General features: G+C 37.3%; 4 protein-coding genes across 12 annotated transcripts; 3 read left to right on the top strand and 1 right to left on the bottom strand.

The window, feature by feature from the left end:
• Nucleotides 1-1,669: 1,669 nt before the first annotated feature.
• On the top strand, nt 1,670-2,627 carry LOC104827632 (transcription factor MYB12-like). The gene is made up of 2 exons (XM_010560834.2): nt 1,670-1,928; nt 2,038-2,627. The coding sequence occupies exons 1-2, from the start codon at nt 1,790-1,792 to the stop codon at nt 2,553-2,555; spliced, it is 657 nt and encodes a 218-aa protein (XP_010559136.1). The 5' UTR covers nt 1,670-1,789; the 3' UTR covers nt 2,556-2,627.
• A 780-nt stretch (nt 2,628-3,407) lies between these two features.
• On the top strand, nt 3,408-6,327 carry LOC104827687 (G-box-binding factor 3-like). Of its 6 annotated transcripts, none has more exons than XM_019204225.1 (10): nt 3,408-3,536; nt 3,816-4,219; nt 4,306-4,347; nt 4,457-4,614; nt 4,710-4,758; nt 4,861-4,909; nt 5,033-5,187; nt 5,293-5,370; nt 5,470-5,580; nt 5,679-6,327. In XM_019204225.1, the coding sequence occupies exons 2-7, from the start codon at nt 4,016-4,018 to the stop codon at nt 5,044-5,046; spliced, it is 516 nt and encodes a 171-aa protein (XP_019059770.1). In that variant the 5' UTR covers nt 3,408-3,536; nt 3,816-4,015; the 3' UTR covers nt 5,047-5,187; nt 5,293-5,370; nt 5,470-5,580; nt 5,679-6,327. The 6 variants fall into 6 exon arrangements, with proteins under 6 accessions (XP_019059770.1, XP_019059769.1, XP_019059774.1 ...); XM_019204224.1 differs by having other exon boundaries at nt 3,710-4,219; XM_019204229.1 differs by having other exon boundaries at nt 3,408-3,920; nt 4,139-4,219.
• Nucleotides 6,328-8,365: 2,038 nt separating this feature from the next.
• On the top strand, nt 8,366-9,926 carry LOC104827631 (ethylene-responsive transcription factor CRF6-like). Its single transcript, XM_010560833.2, has one exon. It carries the CDS (start codon nt 8,546-8,548, stop codon nt 9,611-9,613), a length of 1,068 nt encoding a protein of 355 aa, XP_010559135.1. The 5' UTR covers nt 8,366-8,545; the 3' UTR covers nt 9,614-9,926.
• Nucleotides 9,927-15,218: 5,292 nt separating this feature from the next.
• On the bottom strand, nt 15,219-16,907 carry LOC104827629 (transcription factor CPC). 4 transcript variants are annotated; one of them, XM_010560832.2, is made up of 4 exons: nt 16,738-16,907; nt 16,484-16,583; nt 16,302-16,389; nt 15,219-15,613 (listed from the first exon to the last, which is right to left on the bottom strand). In XM_010560832.2, exons 2-4 carry the CDS (start codon nt 16,533-16,535, stop codon nt 15,478-15,480), a joined length of 276 nt encoding a protein of 91 aa, XP_010559134.1. In that variant the 5' UTR covers nt 16,536-16,583; nt 16,738-16,907; the 3' UTR covers nt 15,219-15,477. The 4 variants fall into 4 exon arrangements, with proteins under 4 accessions (XP_010559134.1, XP_010559131.1, XP_010559133.1 ...); XM_010560829.2 differs by having other exon boundaries at nt 16,728-16,906; XM_010560831.2 differs by having other exon boundaries at nt 16,484-16,578; nt 16,738-16,906.
• Between the last annotated feature and the right edge of the window lie 1,867 nt (nt 16,908-18,774).

Here is an 18,774-nt window from a genome sequence, read left to right as displayed (position 1 = left end):
AAAATTTGTTTTGGTCACACTGGTCACACTGGTCACACTGGTCATACTAGTCACACTGGTCACACTAGTCACACTAGTCCCACTGGTCACACCGTTCAAAATTTAGTTTTGGTCACACCGTTCATATTAGTCATATTGGTCACACTAGTTACACTAGTCACATTGGTCACACCGTTCAAAATTTAATTTTGGTCATACTGGTCACACCGTTCAAAATTTAGTTTTGGTCACACTGGTCACACCGTTCAAAATTTAGTTTTGGTCACACTGGTCACACTGGTCACGCCGTTCAAAATTTAGTTTTGGTCACAGTGGTCACACTAGTCACACTGGTCACATTAGTCACACTGGTTACACTGGTCACTTGGTCACACTGGTCACACCGTTCAAAATTTAGTTTTGGTCACACTGGTCACACTAGTCACACTGGTCACACTGGTTACACTGGTCACTTGGTCACACTGGTCACACTGGTCACACCGAAAAATTTTAAAATTCACGCGAAAAATTTAATTTTTTGTGGTGGAGGGAGTTTTAAAAATTTTAAAATATTTAATTTTTTTCCTAGGGAACCGAAAACTGTTTTCTCTCTCTTCTGTTTCTGTCATTGGGACTCACGCCAATGGGTATTATGGGAATAACATAATTATAAGGGTATGTTTTGAACTAACTTTTTATTTTATTTTTGCAGGGGTATGCCTTGAAGTCTTTGTAGCATTGTAGGGGTATTTTTGATAAAAGCCCTCCCTAACACCTTCTCCCTTCTCATTCTTCATTGGCATCTCGCGTGCCGTTTCGCTGTACAAGCCTGACCTCGCGTGTCGTTTTAATCCATCCACTTAACCTATGCCACGTGTCCTACTAATCTTCTTTCCGCCCGGCCCAATAAAGTTCACTATGTTCTTATTGGGCTTTTTTTTTATCAGTTCCATTCCATGCTTAATGGCCGGAATATATTTTCCACCCATCTTCTCGTCTTGAGATAGATCATGTCTTGAACAAATTAGCAATTGATATTATACCCTTAATTATTATCAATCATATATAATCTCTATATTTTATTTCTATTTCAACATGTGCAGCATTTTTGTGGTGGATTAAGACCATATTATCCCCTTCCAGTCATGTATTCGATGGAGGTTATATGCTTTGGATAAGAGATTTTTTTAGGTTATAAAAATGTGAAAAACTGTATTATACTATGCTCTGTCGGTTCAATTATTTGTAACGAATGGAATGTAAAGCATTAATATAAATGTGGGTATCATCATATGTAAAACACTCGCGTTTGTTGGTACCTCGTAAAATCGAGGTTAATGTTCATTCATGCGGATGTCCGAAATGGTACTAAATCCAAGTAGGGGACCGAAGATGCCCCCCCCCCTCCCCCTCCCTATGATGTCGAATCCTACCCTGAATTTAAATGATACAACTTGTATTATTTAAGATAATATATAACAATTCAATGCATGGTCGAGAGGAGTAGATGTGTTGTATTAATTAATATGCAAAGGTACCGAGACAAATTGCAAATTTCATGATTCAACGGATGATATATATGTATATATATATATGTATATATATATATATATACCACACATGCGGTGCCTTGAAAGATCACAATCAGAAAGAGGCCATAATACTTTCAGTCTTTCGGAGAGCTCATACACAAAAAAGCCATAGTGTTATTTAAAAAACCAACATATCTATAACCATTATTATTATACAATAACAACGTTTTAATTGTTGTCATATATTATAAATAGTATGCAGAATTACAAACAAGAAGATGGGAAGGTCTCGTCGTCGTGCAGAGGAAGAGGTAGGGTTACGCAGAGGGAGATGGAGTTCTAAAGAAGACAGATTGCTCAGCGATTACGTTCGAACTCACGGTGAAGGCCGCTGGAAATCATTGCCCAAGAAAGCTGGTAATTCACAACCCGACACTTATACACACACACATATATATATATATATATGTATATATGGTCGTCGTCGTGAGGAATCTAGAGGGAATGTTGGTTCTTGTATATATAGGGTTGCTTCGGTGTGGGAAAAGTTGCAGACTGAGATGGTTGAACTATCTTAGACCGGACATAAAGAGAGGGAACATAACTCCGGAGGAAGAAGACATTATCGTAAGACTTCACAAGCTTATAGGGAACAGGTGGTCCTTGATCGCCGGAAGACTTCCCGGTCGGACCGACAACGAGGTCAAGAACTATTGGAACACACACCTCAGTAAACGACTTCAAAAACACGTCACCCGTCCCATCAAACGGAGAAGCAGCAGCAAAAACTCGGCGGCAGTCTATGCCCCCAAGCCCTTGAGGGTTACAAATCATCAGCAACCCATGAACACGATGGCATTGGCCGAGGCCACGGAGTTTGTAGAGAAATTATGTGATAATGACATAGATGTCTTCGATTCAGACGCAGCCATGTGTATTGATGGATCGTTACAGACACTTTACGAAGAGTACACCCGGCTGCTTATGCCCCATTCCACCATGATGATGCAATATTCGAGTACTAACGTCGGTTTGCATGCATAAGTGCATATTCATTAGGATTATTATTCATTCCTTGTATCATTTTTATATTTTTTTCCCTTTTTTATTCGTTCAGTCAAGCATGGTGCAACATTATCGGCTCAAATTTAAGTATCTAATTTCTAATCGGTATTTTCTCTAGTAGATGAGTTCTAATATACCATTACGTTCCAAACAATATAAACCATTAGAAATTTATACATAATGGTATACTAGAACTCATAATTTTATCCAACATTTTGGTGGTTCAGTGGTTGAGAGACGACAAAATCTTCAAGATATTGGATTCGATTCTACTGGTGGAGGGAAATATAATTTCTAGACAAAAATAGTCCATATACAAAGATTGATCTCAAATTTAGGATGGATATAATCGGGTCGCGTTAAAGGTCCGGGGAATCATCCTAATTATCTTAAAAAAAAATGACTCATAATTTTCCAACTTTAATTCATCAGATCATGACTCTAGAAAAATCCAAAAGCCATCTCCCCACGTCTTATGACGTCATACATAATTTCTTTTTCCTGTCACTATTTAATTATTTTTTAAAACCTTTGGAATGTAATTATAAATTGAAATAAGCCACGTGGCGGATGGCAATAGGTTGGATCTTCATAAGAGGACGCGTAGATCGAGTCAGATGCGAACACGTGTACGAATAGAGATGACGTCTTAAGAAACAAATGGCTTGCACCAGAGCCAACGAGTCAACTCATCAACCACCACCGTAGATACGTTGTATGTATACGCTCTTTACTTTGCTTGACACGTGTCTGATGACGTGGTTGTCGCCTTCTCCCTTCCGTTTTTCTTCTCTCCCTCGTCTTCCTCCATCAAAAGAAACTGAACTAATTTCTCCCCTCTGCTTTTAGAGAGAGAAAGTGGGGAGAAGCGAAATGCGTTTAATTTTCTGCGGCGTTTTCTTGATTTGATCTCCGGCGTCGTCTGTTATCGTTTCTCGCCGGAGCTTTGGGATTATCTAGGTATGCGGAATTTATGTTTAGTAGCCTTTTAACTTGAATTCCATGAAAATCTGTTTGGCTTCGGAGAAAATTGTATGCCTATGAAACGGGGAAGGAAAAGGGTTTCCGACCATTAGAATGAGAAGATACAAGGAATCGAGATTTTTGTTGTTTTTATGATCCTGGTTGGGCAGCTATGCAGGTTGGCTAGTCTTATCCATGCTCTTAGTTCTGAGTTCTCACCATGTAGTGCAAAGCCATTATGTGAAGGCATGATGATAATTAATTGCACTCTGCTAGGCCTACTATGGTCCGAGAGTTGCTACCCCTCCTTACTACAATTCAGCTGTGGCTGTAGCATCCGGGCATCCTCCTCCTCTGCCGCCTTACATGTGGGGTCCGCGGGTAATAGCCGATGCCTCTCACTTGTCAAAACACTAATAAAGGGTTAAACAAACAATCGATATTTCACGAGGTGTGTGAATCACGATCAAGGGTGAATGACTATTTGTAGTAGCGATCCGGGAGAATCGTACGGTTTTATGAAACCTTGTGCTATGGCTCGAATTTCGGAAATGTATATAGTAAGACAAGATCCATCATTTCCGATCTTTACCTTCCAGCCTATGGTTTCACCATATGGAGCACCCTATGCGGCACTTTACTCGCATGGAGGAGTTTATGCACATCCTGCAGTTCCTACGGTAATGATTGTATGGAAATGCAAGTTGTAACTAGTCAGGGGACTGCTTCTCTGAAAGTTTAGTGTCTGATTTCCTCTTTCGGACAGGGTGCACAGCCTCGAGGTCAAAAGGGTCCATCATCAACAGATGTAAGTGTTAAGACTTAGCCCCTCTAGGCAATGCTGTAAGAATTACCAGTTCACGGGTGTAACAGACAAGTGATTTTTGGTTGTAATAATTCTGGGTTTTACAATGCAGTCTGGGACACCTCTGAGCATCGAAACTCCTGCCAAATGTACAGGAAACACAGACAATGGTTATGGTCTGATGAAGAAGCTGAAAGAGTTTGATGGGCTTGTCATGTCTACTGTAAATGGTTATTCTGAGGATAAGGCTGACCACAAGCGGTCGCTCAGGTTTGTTCTTCTACCTACTCCTCACTTCTCTAAAATGTTTGTTATTGTCCTTCGTCTCTTATTGATTTATTGTCATCTTGATTTGATGTGAGCAGTCCGGATACTGAAGGTTCGGTTGATGAGAGTGATGGGAATACAAGTGGGGTAATAATCCTTCTTTCCTGCTACCATTTGTTCCAGACACCTTGCAAAATCAGTATTCACTATTCAGTGATCTGATGAGTAAACATCTGGTATTGTTTTCAGGCAGATCAACCGAAAATTAAGAAAAGCCGAGAGGGAACACCCGCAAAAGGTATTGTTTTGTGTCTCCTATAGTCTTCTTAGTGCTCTTAGTCTGTCAAATGTGTCTTTGCCTTTGAAATTTCCTTTTGACTCTTTCCAATTTCTGTTGATCAATGAATCTAATGTTGCACAGATGGGAAACCTTAGTCTCGATCTAGCCCACTTTCTTCTGTGTCTATGGATGTAAAACCTATTCATGGAGTTGTCCTATCTACTGGTGTAGCTGCCAAATCCGATCACTGTTCTTCCCAATCTCTAGCCATGGTTCCTTCTGAAGCCTGACTTCAGGTATTCCCCCGACTATTTGTCTTCAAATTCTTGTATCTCTAGCCATTTCGTTCTTTGGACCACTAACACAAAGCCACCGGCCGCTCTATGGTACCATTCGGCCAGAATGACAGGGAACTGAAACGGGAGAGAAGGAAACAGTCCAATAGGGAATCTGCTAGAAGGTCAAGATTAAGGAAACAGGTCGCTAAATTAAAAATTATCAATTAAAAAAATTCTTGGTGTGATATTCCGAGCATTGCCCGGAAATCAAGCTAAAGCTTTCATCTTTTCATCTGCTAGGCTGAAATCGAAGAACTCGCTTTAACAGCTGGAAATATGGCTCTCACATCAGAAATCAACCAACTAACTGAGAAATCAGAGAAACTTAGAGTAGAAAATGCAGCCTTGGTGGTAAGCCTTCATATGTTTCTGCCATCTAACCTGAATTCAACATCACATCGTATGCGTATGTATAAGAAACTTTCTTGAAACCATCTTCTGCTTTGCAGGAGAAAGAGAAAGGTTCAAACAAGAACAAAGAGAACAGAATCTCGGGTATTAGCACTAGAGAATCTGCTCGCTAGAGTGGATCACTCAGGACGGGGCGGAAAAGATTCTACCTCCAACGGTAAGATGCATCAGCTCCCAATAGAACCTGTAACCTTTGCACCCAAGAGGAGGAGACACATGAACACTTATTCTTCAAATGCCCATTCAGCTGGGAGATTTGGTCAATAATGGCGTCCTTCTGCTGGCCATCGCTGCCGACTGGCCTAGGAGAATGCAAGCAGTGGATTGAGTAGCCAACACATGAGACTAGCCGAGGACAACCGACTTTGATACGCTTTTGTTTACAACTGGCGGCATATGAGATTTGGCGAGAGAGAAACAATAGGATTTTCAGATCAAAATCCAGAACTACTGCGGGTATAAGAGGAAAAATCGACCGGACAGTGCGCGACACCCTACTTTCTATGAAGGTATCCCATCGGCAATGCATTGACTGCCGACTGCTTGAACACTGATACTATTTGACGCGAAATCGTTGATTCTTACGGTTTTCTTTTTAGTTTTGAAATGCCCACCACTTGTGTATGGGAATTTGCTGACCGTTTGTCGGGATCTTCTGAAAAAGCCTAAACGAGGCTATGTAAATCACAATTTTGAGTAGAAATACAAAGCACAGTTAAAAAAAAAAAAAAGATGCATCAGCTCCTGGACACGAGCCCTGGAGTTGATGCAGTAGCCGCGGGCTAGTTAACCCCATTTATAAACCGGTGTTGCTAATTCCAGAATCTAACAGTTTAGTAGTGCAAGGAAGAGAGCATGGTTAAGAGAAGAGAATCTTTAACTAAAAGCCCTCAAGACAGTGAGGTTTGGTAGGTTAATGTTGTCGGCATCCTTGGTCAAAGCCCTCTTCTTCATGTAGAGGTTTATGTAAATCTGATTTCTTACTCTAAACGGAGCATGCTTTGACGGGCCCTCTAAAGATGGCAACTCGTTAGAATTGATCCTGAAATTTTTTAGTCAAAAGGTAGTGCTAAGATTCATGGTTTGAGGTGTCATTTGTTCTCTCCATAAAATTTTCTGAACTCCTAAACTTATAAAATGATAAAAAAATTAATTTGTAAATTTTTCGGTTAACAAATTTATTTTCAAATTTATAAAATATATCACTATAATTTTTAAGTTTATTAATTGATGTCAAAAAAAATTTTGACGATCGTTGTTTTAAAAATCTACTTGGTAATTATAATAATATATTTTGCAAATTTAAGAATTATAAGAATATAAGTTAGGGAATTATAATTATAAATTTTGCAAGTTTGAAAATAAATTTGTTTAGATCTTACGAGTTGAGTTATATAATTTAACAGGTTGTTAATTTAAATTGGGCAATCTAATCTATTTAGTCTAAATTTATATGGGCTTTATGATTTTTTTGGGTAGAATTAATCCAACCCGATAAAAACAAATTAAAATTTAAATAAATTAAGCTAATCTATAAATCCAATAAATCCATTTAATCTATTGAATTATAATTAATTCATGAATTATTTTATTAGCAATAGATATTAATGATATTTAAAAAATCAATTAAATTAAAATCTATGAATAATAAATCATAATTATTAAAACAATAAAATTAATTAGATGGTATTTATAAAAAAATATTATTTACCAATAACTATTTCTAAAATTTTATTTATCCTGATAATTTGATTATATTTGTCATTCAAATTTATATAGAATTCACTTATGTTATTTGGTTTGAATATTCCGATTTTGATTTTATTAATGGAATGAGAAAAACTATCTAATAAAATTTGTAATTATATAGGTTTAATTTTTAAATATGTTCGACGAATTTAGTGAGTTTATTCATTTAATATATAATTTTAAAGGATTAAAACCCATAAAACTCATTTAATTAAAATTACTCAAATAACTATTAAAATACACTATTTTATTGGATCGGATTGAGATAATCCATTTAATCTGACTCATTTGACATCTCTATAGTTAGTCCAATAGTTTACCATATATATATATTATCTAAAATTTGATTTCTATTGATCAATTGGTAATTTGCAAAATATACTTTTTTTTTTTTTTGTAAGAGAATACACTCTCGAAAATTTTTAAGACAAGAATATACTATCTTGAACGAAACAGTTTTAACCTTAAAAATTTTCGGACGAAATAGGTGTTTACATACGAAATAGTTTCATCGTGGAGAATCTATTTTGTTCTAAAGAGTATGTTTGTTTTTTATTTGGAGGTTTTATAGAATGAAAGTGTTTTGTTCTATATAATTTGTTTCATTTTGAAAATTATTCGATATAATAAAGGTGATGATATTTTTGATAAATCACAGAAAAAAGTTATATGTGTTTAATCTCTCTCTAAAATTGATATATTTGCACAAATTTCCTCTTAATTTATTTTGGATATTATGCGGTGTTTTCCATGTGATGAGAGATATTATTTTGACGAACAAGAACACACCTTGATTCTGTTGTTTAAATGTGATGGCAAACTGGGCCAAGAGATGTCTGCTTATTTTATCGTTTAGGAAAACGGGTTGTGGTCAGAAATTTCCTCGTGGTTGTCGGCCCTTTATATATGTGTATTGTACAATTGCTTGGTCACCAAGCAAAAATTATCATAATTTCCTTGTTAAATTAAAATATCTTGTACGCAATACGAGATTATCATGCGGAAATCATAATTTAAAAAAAAAAACACACACACCATAGATTCAATGATTCTCTATGGCGGGCGCGTGGGATGAGCTGAATTGCTTGGAGGCCAAGCTACAGAATGGGACCGAGGCTCTTGTTTCTGCCACGTGTCCAGATTCCAACGTCTCGAGATGCGGCGAGTCGTTTGGAAATGTGGGTGGGTGAATCTAACATCACTACTGCAAAATAAATGCGTGGCTGTGACTATGTTAAGGATGTTCCTCAGAATCGGCGATTCTTCTTCGCCTATCCACTATTCTCTCTCTCTCAGGAATCTCTCTAAAGCACAAACCATGTCGCCGACAAGAACAATCAAGTTCACTGAGCACCGAACTGTCATCGCCGTCCCGACAAGACCCTCCACCGGTTCCACCAACATGGTCCGAATCACGGTCACCGACCCATGCGCCACCGACTCCTCCAGCGACGACGACGACGACGGCACAGGTGCGCCTCCGCTGGCGAGAGTCAAACGCTACGTCGACGAGATCAGGTTCCAGGACGCCGGCTCCTTCGCCTCCGTATACAAACCCGGAAAGGCGGCGAGGCAATCCAGAGACAAGCCGCCGAACGATGTTGGCTCGTCGGCGTGGGCGATTCCGATAAAGTACAGGGGCGTGAGGCAGAGGCCGTGGGGGAAGTTTGTGGCGGAGATTCGTGATCCGGCGAGCCGAACGAGGATATGGCTCGGGACGTTCACGACGGCGGAGGAAGCCGCTCTTGTGTACGACCGAGCCGCCATCAGCCTCAAGGGGCCAACCGCTCAGACCAATTTCCTGACTCCTCCGCCGGAGACATGTCCGTCGATTATCGACCTCGAGGCTGTTTCAGGCTGCGATTCTAATCAGGCACTCTGTTCTCCTACCTCTGTTCTCCGGTTCAGCGTTAACGAGGAAAAAGAGCTCAGGAGGGAGCTATTGTCCGGATCAACACTGGCGACTGAGTTCAGTTCGAGTATCCAGACCATCTGTGAACCGCCGGCGAGTCTGGTGTCGGATCTGAGCTTCGTCGGGGAATATTTCTGGGGTTCCGACACACCCCCAGATCCGTTGTTCTTGGAAGAAATTTCGGTAAAACCAGACACTGTGTCGAAAGAGAAAGGTGAATCCGGGGATTTCTCGTTTGAGCTGATGAAAGATTTCACTTCTTCCGAATGGGATGTGGATAGTTTCTTCCAGGATCATTTGCCATCAGATTGATTCTGTTTTCTTCAAAATTTTTGGTCCCGAGTTTGTGGAGACGACAAACAGTGGTTGTGATGATGGCGACAATAACAGTCGCATCTCGACCGTTCGTTTCCTCTCCGTCCAGCTGTCATGGACGGTACCGATTTGCTGAAGCGGGAAACTTTTTCTTAGAGATTATATTTTTATTTGCGCTTATATATTGATATAATATATGTATTTATATATATGTTAAATGTAAATAATTGTCCTTTCTCTTGTTTTTTTGTCTGTTTGTTTGAAGATATATTTGTTTTGGGTGAACGGATATGTTGTTCTTGGGCATGTACCTCGAGTGGGTTTCTGTGTGGCATGTCACTTCGTTCGCATATTATATATATATATATAACTAAGCCATCCTCGACATCCATGGTGATTTATCGAGGCACGCTTCCAAGTGGAGAGACTCCTCAAGATTATGTCGTTGACCTTCGGTCAACTTTACACATTTGACTCCCGCAGGTTAAAATAACTAAAACTATTGGTAAGTGATTGCGATGTGTCAGTGAAATTGTTTTTTTTTTAATCTCATCGAGAGCCATTAAAAGTGGAGGAGAGGGAGAGTGGGGTCTCAACTTAACTTCTATCAAACCCTCCTTTTCAGGCAGAAGCAACGGATCAGAGCCCTTTTTGTCCCTCCTCGAGTCAAATATATCAGCTGCCAAACCGAATTATCGAAAAGGAGAATTGATTACATTACTATTCCACTAATTTGGCACTTTTCTATAGCAAAAGTCCTCTCATTTTACTGCCAAGAATTCACGGTATACCCTTCAAAACCTTAGGGTTTTAAAAATAAAAAATAAAAAAACAAAAGACATAATTAATCCTCTCAGAAAAATCACATGACACCCTTCTCCCCACTTATTTAGTCATTTTGAATTCATCTCTCTCGTTTTCAGGCTTTGATAACTCTCCATTTCTTTCTTAACTTTCTCTCTTCACTCTTATCTTTATCTCAACTCTTCCATTTTCTCTCTTCTCATTTCATTTTAACGCATAGAAAAACAAACAAAAAACGATTATTTCATTGCACATATCTTCACCGACGACCTCATATATTCTTCTTGAGTCGGTCTAAGACAGAACAAATGACAAGAACTGAAGGTAAGTTCATTAATACAAGAGATTGGTTCGATACATAAACTTTATGTTTTGGGTTTGAGTTTTATGATTTTTAAAGTGAATCGTATGGTTTTTTATGAAAATAGGACAGATGCATAGCAAATCTGTCCAAGAATAGGCAAGAGACACATATTTAATTTCAAATAAATATTCGGAGCGATAATGGAACGGATTGACAACGAAACAAAAGTACGTCACATTGGTTACACCGTTTAAAATTTAATTTTGGTCACACTAGTCACATTGGTCACACTAGTCACATTAGTCACACTAGTCACCCTGGTCACATCATTCAAAATTTAGTTTTGGTCACACTAGTCACACTGGTCACACTAGTCACACCGTTCAAAATTTAGTTTTGGTCACACTAGTCATATTGGTCACACTGGTCACACTAGTCACATTAATTACACCGTTCAAGATTTAAACTCTGATCATATTGATCGCACCGGACACACGAGTCATACTGATCGGATAGGTCATACAACTTAATATTAAACTTTGTTCACTTGATCACACTAGTCACACTGATCACACTGATCACACTGGTCACACTACAAATTTTTAAAATTCATGCGAAAAATTTCTTTTTTTTTGTGATGGAGGGAGTTTTAAAAATTTTAAAATATTTAAATTTTTTTCTAGGAAACCGAAAACTGTTTTTTTCTCTCTTCTCATTAATGTTTTTATCATTGGGACTCATACCAATGAGTATTATGGGAATAACGTAATTATAAAGGTATGTTTTGAAGTAATTTTTATTTTTATTTTTGCAGGAGTATGCCGTGAAGTCTTTGAAGCATAATAGGGGTATTTTTTATAAAAGCCCCTTTGAATATCAATCAATAGGGTAATATCGAAAATACACCTCAGCCGTTTCTAGGACTTGGATGTGCCCGAACAATATAACAAAATAGAAACAGTTAAAAACCGGAAATATCCAATAACTAAAACGTTTGAAAAAACAAAATGTCTTAAAAAAAAAAAAAACTTAATTTTTTGAGTTTAAAAAAACTTCCGTAATTAAAAGATATTTAAAAAAGAAATATCGTTTGAGCTTCCCACGTTTGAACTTTTCACATAATAGTCGAAACAGAGAAAGTCGCGACGAACACTCTAATATAAATTATCGAAATAGAGTGGTCGAACAATGAGATGGAAAATAGTTGGGGAAGAGAAACTACGAAACGTGAAACTCAATCACGTAGAAATTTCTTTTATTCGTAGAGAAGTGAAAATTTTATATGGAATATTCATCATTATCAAGTGGGAGTCCAAGTGTTACGCTTGGATATTCATATATTCGGAAACTTAAGTATATCCAACTTTTTCCTTGATTTTATGGTTAAAGATGAAGGTTATAGTGCTCTAGTTAATCTATGTATGATACCTTCTTGTAATGAATTTATTGGTGAAATAAATGTCATTTTCATCATACAATTTGCATGTTGGTTGTATGATGATACCCATTTATCGAAACAATTCTAAATTCCCTAGTTGATCTCATCGTGGGAACGATGATTAGCTAAGTCTGGCATGAGACGTGATAGATGATCATTGAGATGATCATGTGTATTGAATATAGATCACAATCGTGGGTACTTATTTGAAAACAAATGATTGGATAACCTGTATGAGACTGTCAAATGAACATGTAACATGACTTAAATCTCATATGATGATTTGCTAACGGATCCTCAAAATGGAGATATCTATATATATCTGATATGATGAGTAGTCTGTTTTTACTAAAACGTTTTTGTAATATGATAACTATAATGGCTTATCGAGTACGTTATGAGATATATGGAGAATAGTATATTTTGACTCTCTAGTGTAGAGAGAGATATCGCTGGACCCCTAAAATAAGATGAGCTGTGAAATATGTGACCACACTTAAATTAGTGTCATCTATCATGTTTAGTTTATCTCATGGACGAGTTAAAGCGATTGAACTTGATAAGGTACTAGATCCATGTATTTATGCCTTACGTTCGATCTATGATATCGTGTTTCAAAAAAACCGTAGTTAGAATATGACGGTGTTACATACATGATGTTTATCTTGTCAAATATGACCGTGTCATTTTTACACATCAACGACTAACAAATTATAAACGTCATCACATATCGTGGGGTAAATTAGGAGAAATTTACAATTTCTTGTATTTTATTTGGTAGCTAACAAAGTGATGTACTTTTTGGGTAAAAAAAAATTAACAAAATTCATATATTTATTTGGAATTTTCCCTAGGAATCACCTTTTATTTTATTTTTTAAAACAATATCCTCAGTTTTCTAGAACATTTTTTTTATTAAAACTCATTATTAACAAGTCTTAATAAGTCGTTTTTCATTTATAAAAAATAAAAAACGTAAATTTTTTGTATTAAATTTATATATTTCTTCCTATATTTGTTATAACGTCTATCGTAACTGTGGGTAGGGGGTCGCTTATTACATTGATAATTACATTGATAACCGAAGAACCGAATCGATCCGAACTGAATAACGCATAAATGTAACCGAACCGAATTAGATGTAAAACCGAATGGTTATGATTTCTCTAAAACCGAATCCGAACTCGAACCGAATAAAAAAATAACCGAAAAACCGTATGTTCCGAATCATTACACAACTAATTCACAAACATACTCGCCAATTTCGATAGTTACAAATCTTTCACGTATAGCATTGAATGCAAACCTCGATTCCCAAGATTATGATACAGATAGTGAAGATACTACCAAAGATGATAAAACTAATGCATGCTGTGATCACAGAGAAGCGTATTAGTGGCCTAATGAAATCATCATGCCTTGTAATCGAAACATGGATCTAGCAAAAGGGTGCAATTTTTTTTTAAACATGTAAGCGTCTCCTTATCAAAACTTGCATATAAATCATGATATAGAGAACAGTACTTAACTTTATTGGCAAAAGAGAATGTAAACATCCAAACAAGTTATTCAGAAATTTTCAAGCGTTATTGAGAGCTCACCATAAATGATGCTCCATCGTTCAAGGATTCCGACCAACACGTTCCACACAGAAAATGACTTCATCTCTCCAGGGGCTTCTAATTGTTTGCTGTGCGTGTTGTGTCCTGCATCTTGGGCTCACTTTTCTGCAAATTCACAATTACCACCGAGGATCAATGGGCGATTCCTATTCCGTAATTTCTCTTCAATGCTACAGATAGTGAAGATACTACCAAAGATGATAAAACTAATGCATGCTGTGATTGAAGAAAATCCTAGAAAACCCAACGAAATCAACACTTGGAGATTTCAAGGCACCTGTTAACTATCTGGTATTCAGATCAAAGTCTTTCCACTCGGCTAAATACGAATATCACAGATTTTCACCAACAGTTGAAAACGACGCGAAATCTAGAAGGATCCGCAATCCGACTGATGAGAAACAACCATGACCTAACTCGTAACGAATTCCAGAACCAAATTTGATCGGAATATGAAACACGCACATGAATACGGCTGAGAAGAACAATTACAGAAAATTTCGACCAATCGAGAGATGAATCTAAGAACCTAGGGTTTGCTTTTCGATACGAGATGAAGGGGAGACTTACGTTCTGAGAGAAAATGAAGGTGGCGACGACGGCGGTGGCCATCACTCCGCCAAGGACCGCCGCAGGCCCGGTGAGCAGACTCCATTTACGGTATATCATCTCCGACTCCGACTCCGACTCCGACTCCAAGCCTTCGCTCACGTCCTCTCTTCGACAATAATAATCTTGACGAGATTCAGACGATGCCGATGAAGTAAACGAAAACTCTGTACAAAAGGGGGCCAGATTAATGGGCCATATAACCCAAACCAAAATCTAATTGGGCTTATTCTAAAAGCCCAAACATCCAAAAACTCTCATGAATACTACTATATGTAGTTGGTCCATCACATCATAAATTATGTATGTTAATGTTGTCAGACATTGTAGAAATCTCTAAATCGATATTGGATGCATACCACAGATCTTTTCTCTCCTTTTGTTTTATATATGTTTGTATATATATATATCCTTTTTAGCACGTGTTTTTTCAAGTATAATTTCGTGGTAGAAGTTATATCGGTAGATAATAATTACAAAAACTTGTAGTTAGGCTATAGTTATCAACATTTAATAATCCACACAAGACATGATTTGACATATTTATTGTTAAAAGGGACGGTGGTTAAGGTTCGTACGAAGTTGGGCCACAGGATATGTCGTATTTTGTCCGTGAACAGCCAAGGGATGTATGTATCATGTTCTCGTGTCACTCTTTTTTTGGCCCATTGTACTGCATCAGCTTACATACACACAAAAGGCATTTTTTTGGGGTAAAAACCCATAAAAGGCATTTACTTGCTTATAGGAATGAATTCACTGTTATAAAAAAAATCCAAATAAAATTATTAACAATGACAAAGATTTCATCTGAGACAACCCACATATCAAAAGCAGCATTTTGGCAAATAGATAGAAACATTACATAATCGATACAAATATAACAAATCACCAGTATATAGCAAGAGAGAGAGTGAGAGAGAGAGAGAGTGAGAGAGAGAGAGAGATTAATGAAATGCAAAAGGCCTTAAAACCAAATTTAATATGTATTTAAAAATGATAATTAAGGCTAATCACTCTCTTAATTTAATGTAATTAGAGAGAGAGAGGGGGGGGAGATGGAAAATGCAAAAAAAAAAAATTGTCAGGTATTGTTGGTGGAGTTGCGAAGGAGATGCTCTCTCCGTCGGTTGGCGAAAACGGCGCCGTATTTCATCAGCCAATACCTCTCTACCTCCTCCGGCGTCCTCCCCGGGATCCGTCCGGCTATCAACGCCCACCTGCCACGTCACCACCTTTTTGTAAAAATTACGCAAATACCCTTCCTCGTCCGGATTTCCCAATCAACTTAATTACTAATAGTGATTTATATCGTCCCACTCCCCGTATTAAATGTCCGGCCAACGACCCGTTCGGTTCGCCGGCCAAAACAATGGAACCGCCCCGAGCCCGTGAGGACAGCGTCCATTTATTTGTTTATTAATTTATTTATCTTATCTCAGTTTTTTCCTAAAAAACCAAACCGGCTTTTTTCTTGTCCACTGGAAGAATTTATAATATTATTTATCATGTTTTTTTTACTATCTTAGAATTTCTAAAAGGATGGCACTGATGAAATTGAGTGGAAAAGACATGTTGGCAGGTGGAATCTTACAAAAAAAAAACACAAGAAATCCAGTTTCGGATGTTAGTTCAGCGGTTCTAAGGGATAGAACGATGAGGACAATTCAAATTGAACGTTGGTTAACACGTATGTTTTAAATCCAGAAAGAAAACTACAGGTTGGGTTGTAATTCCATAGAGTTTTGAAACATGTTTACGTCTTGTTAAAAAAAAAACGAATATGTAAATCTATATTTGAATCCTAATTCAAATTCTATATATTAAAAAAATATATTCGTGGACTGGAACGGTGGGAGAAGAGTTTGATTTTTTAAAAAAAAAAGACGAAGAGGATATATGAAAGACCTGTCGCCGACGAGTTTGTACATCCGACATATGAGATCTTCTTCTTCTTCCGACATGTTAACGGCTTCCCACTCGATGCTGCTCACCTCTGCCACCACCCATCATCATCACCATCATCATCTCACTCTCCCGATTGAATCCTCAGTCATGTAAAAGGAAGAAAAAGAAGAAACGAAACTGACCTTCGGAACAAGAGGCTTTGGCCTTGCTTTGTCTCCGGCGGCGTTTATCCATCGATCTCTACAGCTGTCCCGGAGAACCAAACCGAAATCCCTCGCTGGTCTTTCACAGAGAGAGAGAGAGAGAGAGAGAGGGAGGATTAACGACAGGCTTGGGTGGAGAGGGAAATCATGATCTGATTAATTTATAACTGCGTGCATCTCTTTTGTCTTATTATATTTAAATCATTGTATCAATCACTCTTACATTTAATTACCGCATAAGAGTAGAAAAAACCCCTGCTCTCGAACCGAGAAGACGCCCTTCCTCTGCGTATGGAGAGAGAGAGAGAGAGAGAGAGAGAGAGAGAGAGAGAGAGAGAGGACTCAACGGACTTCCCCGGAGAAGAACGACAGATCCAACCAAACCAACCGCTACTAAAATACGCTCCCTTTGACTTGCCGTTGCCCTCTCTCCGTGTCACCGTATTACGCCCCCATAAAAGACGAAAATGCCCCCCACGCATGTTGAAAGACTAAAATACCCCTACCCTTCGCATTGTCCGGCGCCGGTGGGTCTTCGAGCCCACCACCCGTCCCTTTCGTCGAGGCTGCGGCCGCACTTTTAAACCTCGGGCTCCAGCAAAGGTTTTTCCCAATTTTCCAAACCTAATTTACATACATGCATGCATACATACATACATACATATATATGTATTCTTAAGCATAACAAAAATGAACAAATAATTCGGTGCCCCTATTCTAGTAAATGTCAAATTTCGTATAAAATCTGTAAATGTACAAAAACATGCATTTGTTCCATATTTAATACGCCATCTAAACCAACAAAAAAAATTCTCCATTTTCATTTTCGAGATTGGTCGATGCTTTTCTAAATCCATGGAATCTATCGTTTTCTACAGCCGATATATACATAAATTCCGGGTATTTATTTATTCACGATAGTGATAGGCCTTTAATTTCTTTTTGACAGCCAAACTATATTGAACGTTTGGTAGACAAAAAAAACCAGAAGCACAAAGAGAAGAGCAAATGGTTATAGATATATTTTTTTTAAAAAAAATTCCCTAGGGCTTAGTCACCATCAATTGGGTGTATTATCTCTGGTTCGTCCGACGTGGTCCAACGCATTGCATTACACTTTCGCACTCTTTGTTCCCGTGATTTCTCATCTTCTTCTGCCTTGTAATATGCAAGAGTTACATCTTTTTTTCGATAAACGTGAATCTTAACTGCTATTTTTCGGATGCTTCGAAATTAGTCTTTATATATAGATTTTTTGACCCAAAAATTATATCTCTAAAAAAAAGTTACAAAATTTTTACTTGTATATATATATATAAAAAAACATTCGGAGATATTTGAAGTGTATAATAATAACGGGTTTTATGAGTAATGTAATAATAATAATGGGTTTTCTTGAATGCCCATCAAAACATTCGGAGAATAAATATTTTATGGCTTTATACATTTTTTCTTTGAGTTAAAAAAAAAACATTTTTTAAATGTATCGGGAGATGTACAGTGGGGGACCTTTTTTTTTACGTCTCAGATAAAATATAATTATAAACGATGGAAAGAAGATTAAAAAAAAATGTGATGAACCCATTAGTTAATAGGGTTTGACTGATTAGGACAAAGCATCTAACAACAAAGATTTACACCATGTGGCGTGCAATATGTCATAAATTTAAAATTAAAAATCATTAGATGAACCTATTGGAACAACACACGTAGGCCGAAAAATCACGCACGCTTCTGAAACTGCGAGCATTTGCGGTCCCGAATTCTTAGGTGAAATTTTAGAGAGATTCAAGTGGATGTTTGAGTGGGGACTACTAAATCCGGACGTCATGGACACTAATTACGGCGGGTTCATGCGTTGCGTATCTTCTGTGTTTGGAAAAAGCAGAGGATTTTTTTTTTTAAAGTCTTATTCCATTTTCTAAAGGTCATAGACAAAACTATATAACAGGGATGGGCATTTCGTTATCAAAAAATACATTATTATTTTTTATTTGGAACTTCCAAAATTTTCAAACTGTATTAATTTTAGAAAAATCAAATTTTTCCATAATCGAACCGAACCGAATTTTTAAAAAACCAGAAAATCCGAATTTGTTTTTAAGAATATCTAATTTTCCATTTATATATTTTTTTAACAAGCTAATGTTAATTTCGAACTTATTATTAAGACAACTAGACAAACACATACATATATACAAACAGACATGCGGATACATATATATATATATATATATATATATATATATATATATATATATATAATATAT

Source organism: Tarenaya hassleriana, unplaced genomic scaffold (assembly GCF_000463585.1).
Source record: "Tarenaya hassleriana unplaced genomic scaffold, ASM46358v1 Cleome52, whole genome shotgun sequence".
Lineage (NCBI taxonomy): Eukaryota > Viridiplantae > Streptophyta > Magnoliopsida > Brassicales > Cleomaceae > Tarenaya > Tarenaya hassleriana.
The sequence above is the reverse complement of the archived record's forward strand: the minus strand, read 5'-3'. Positions and strand labels throughout refer to the sequence as shown.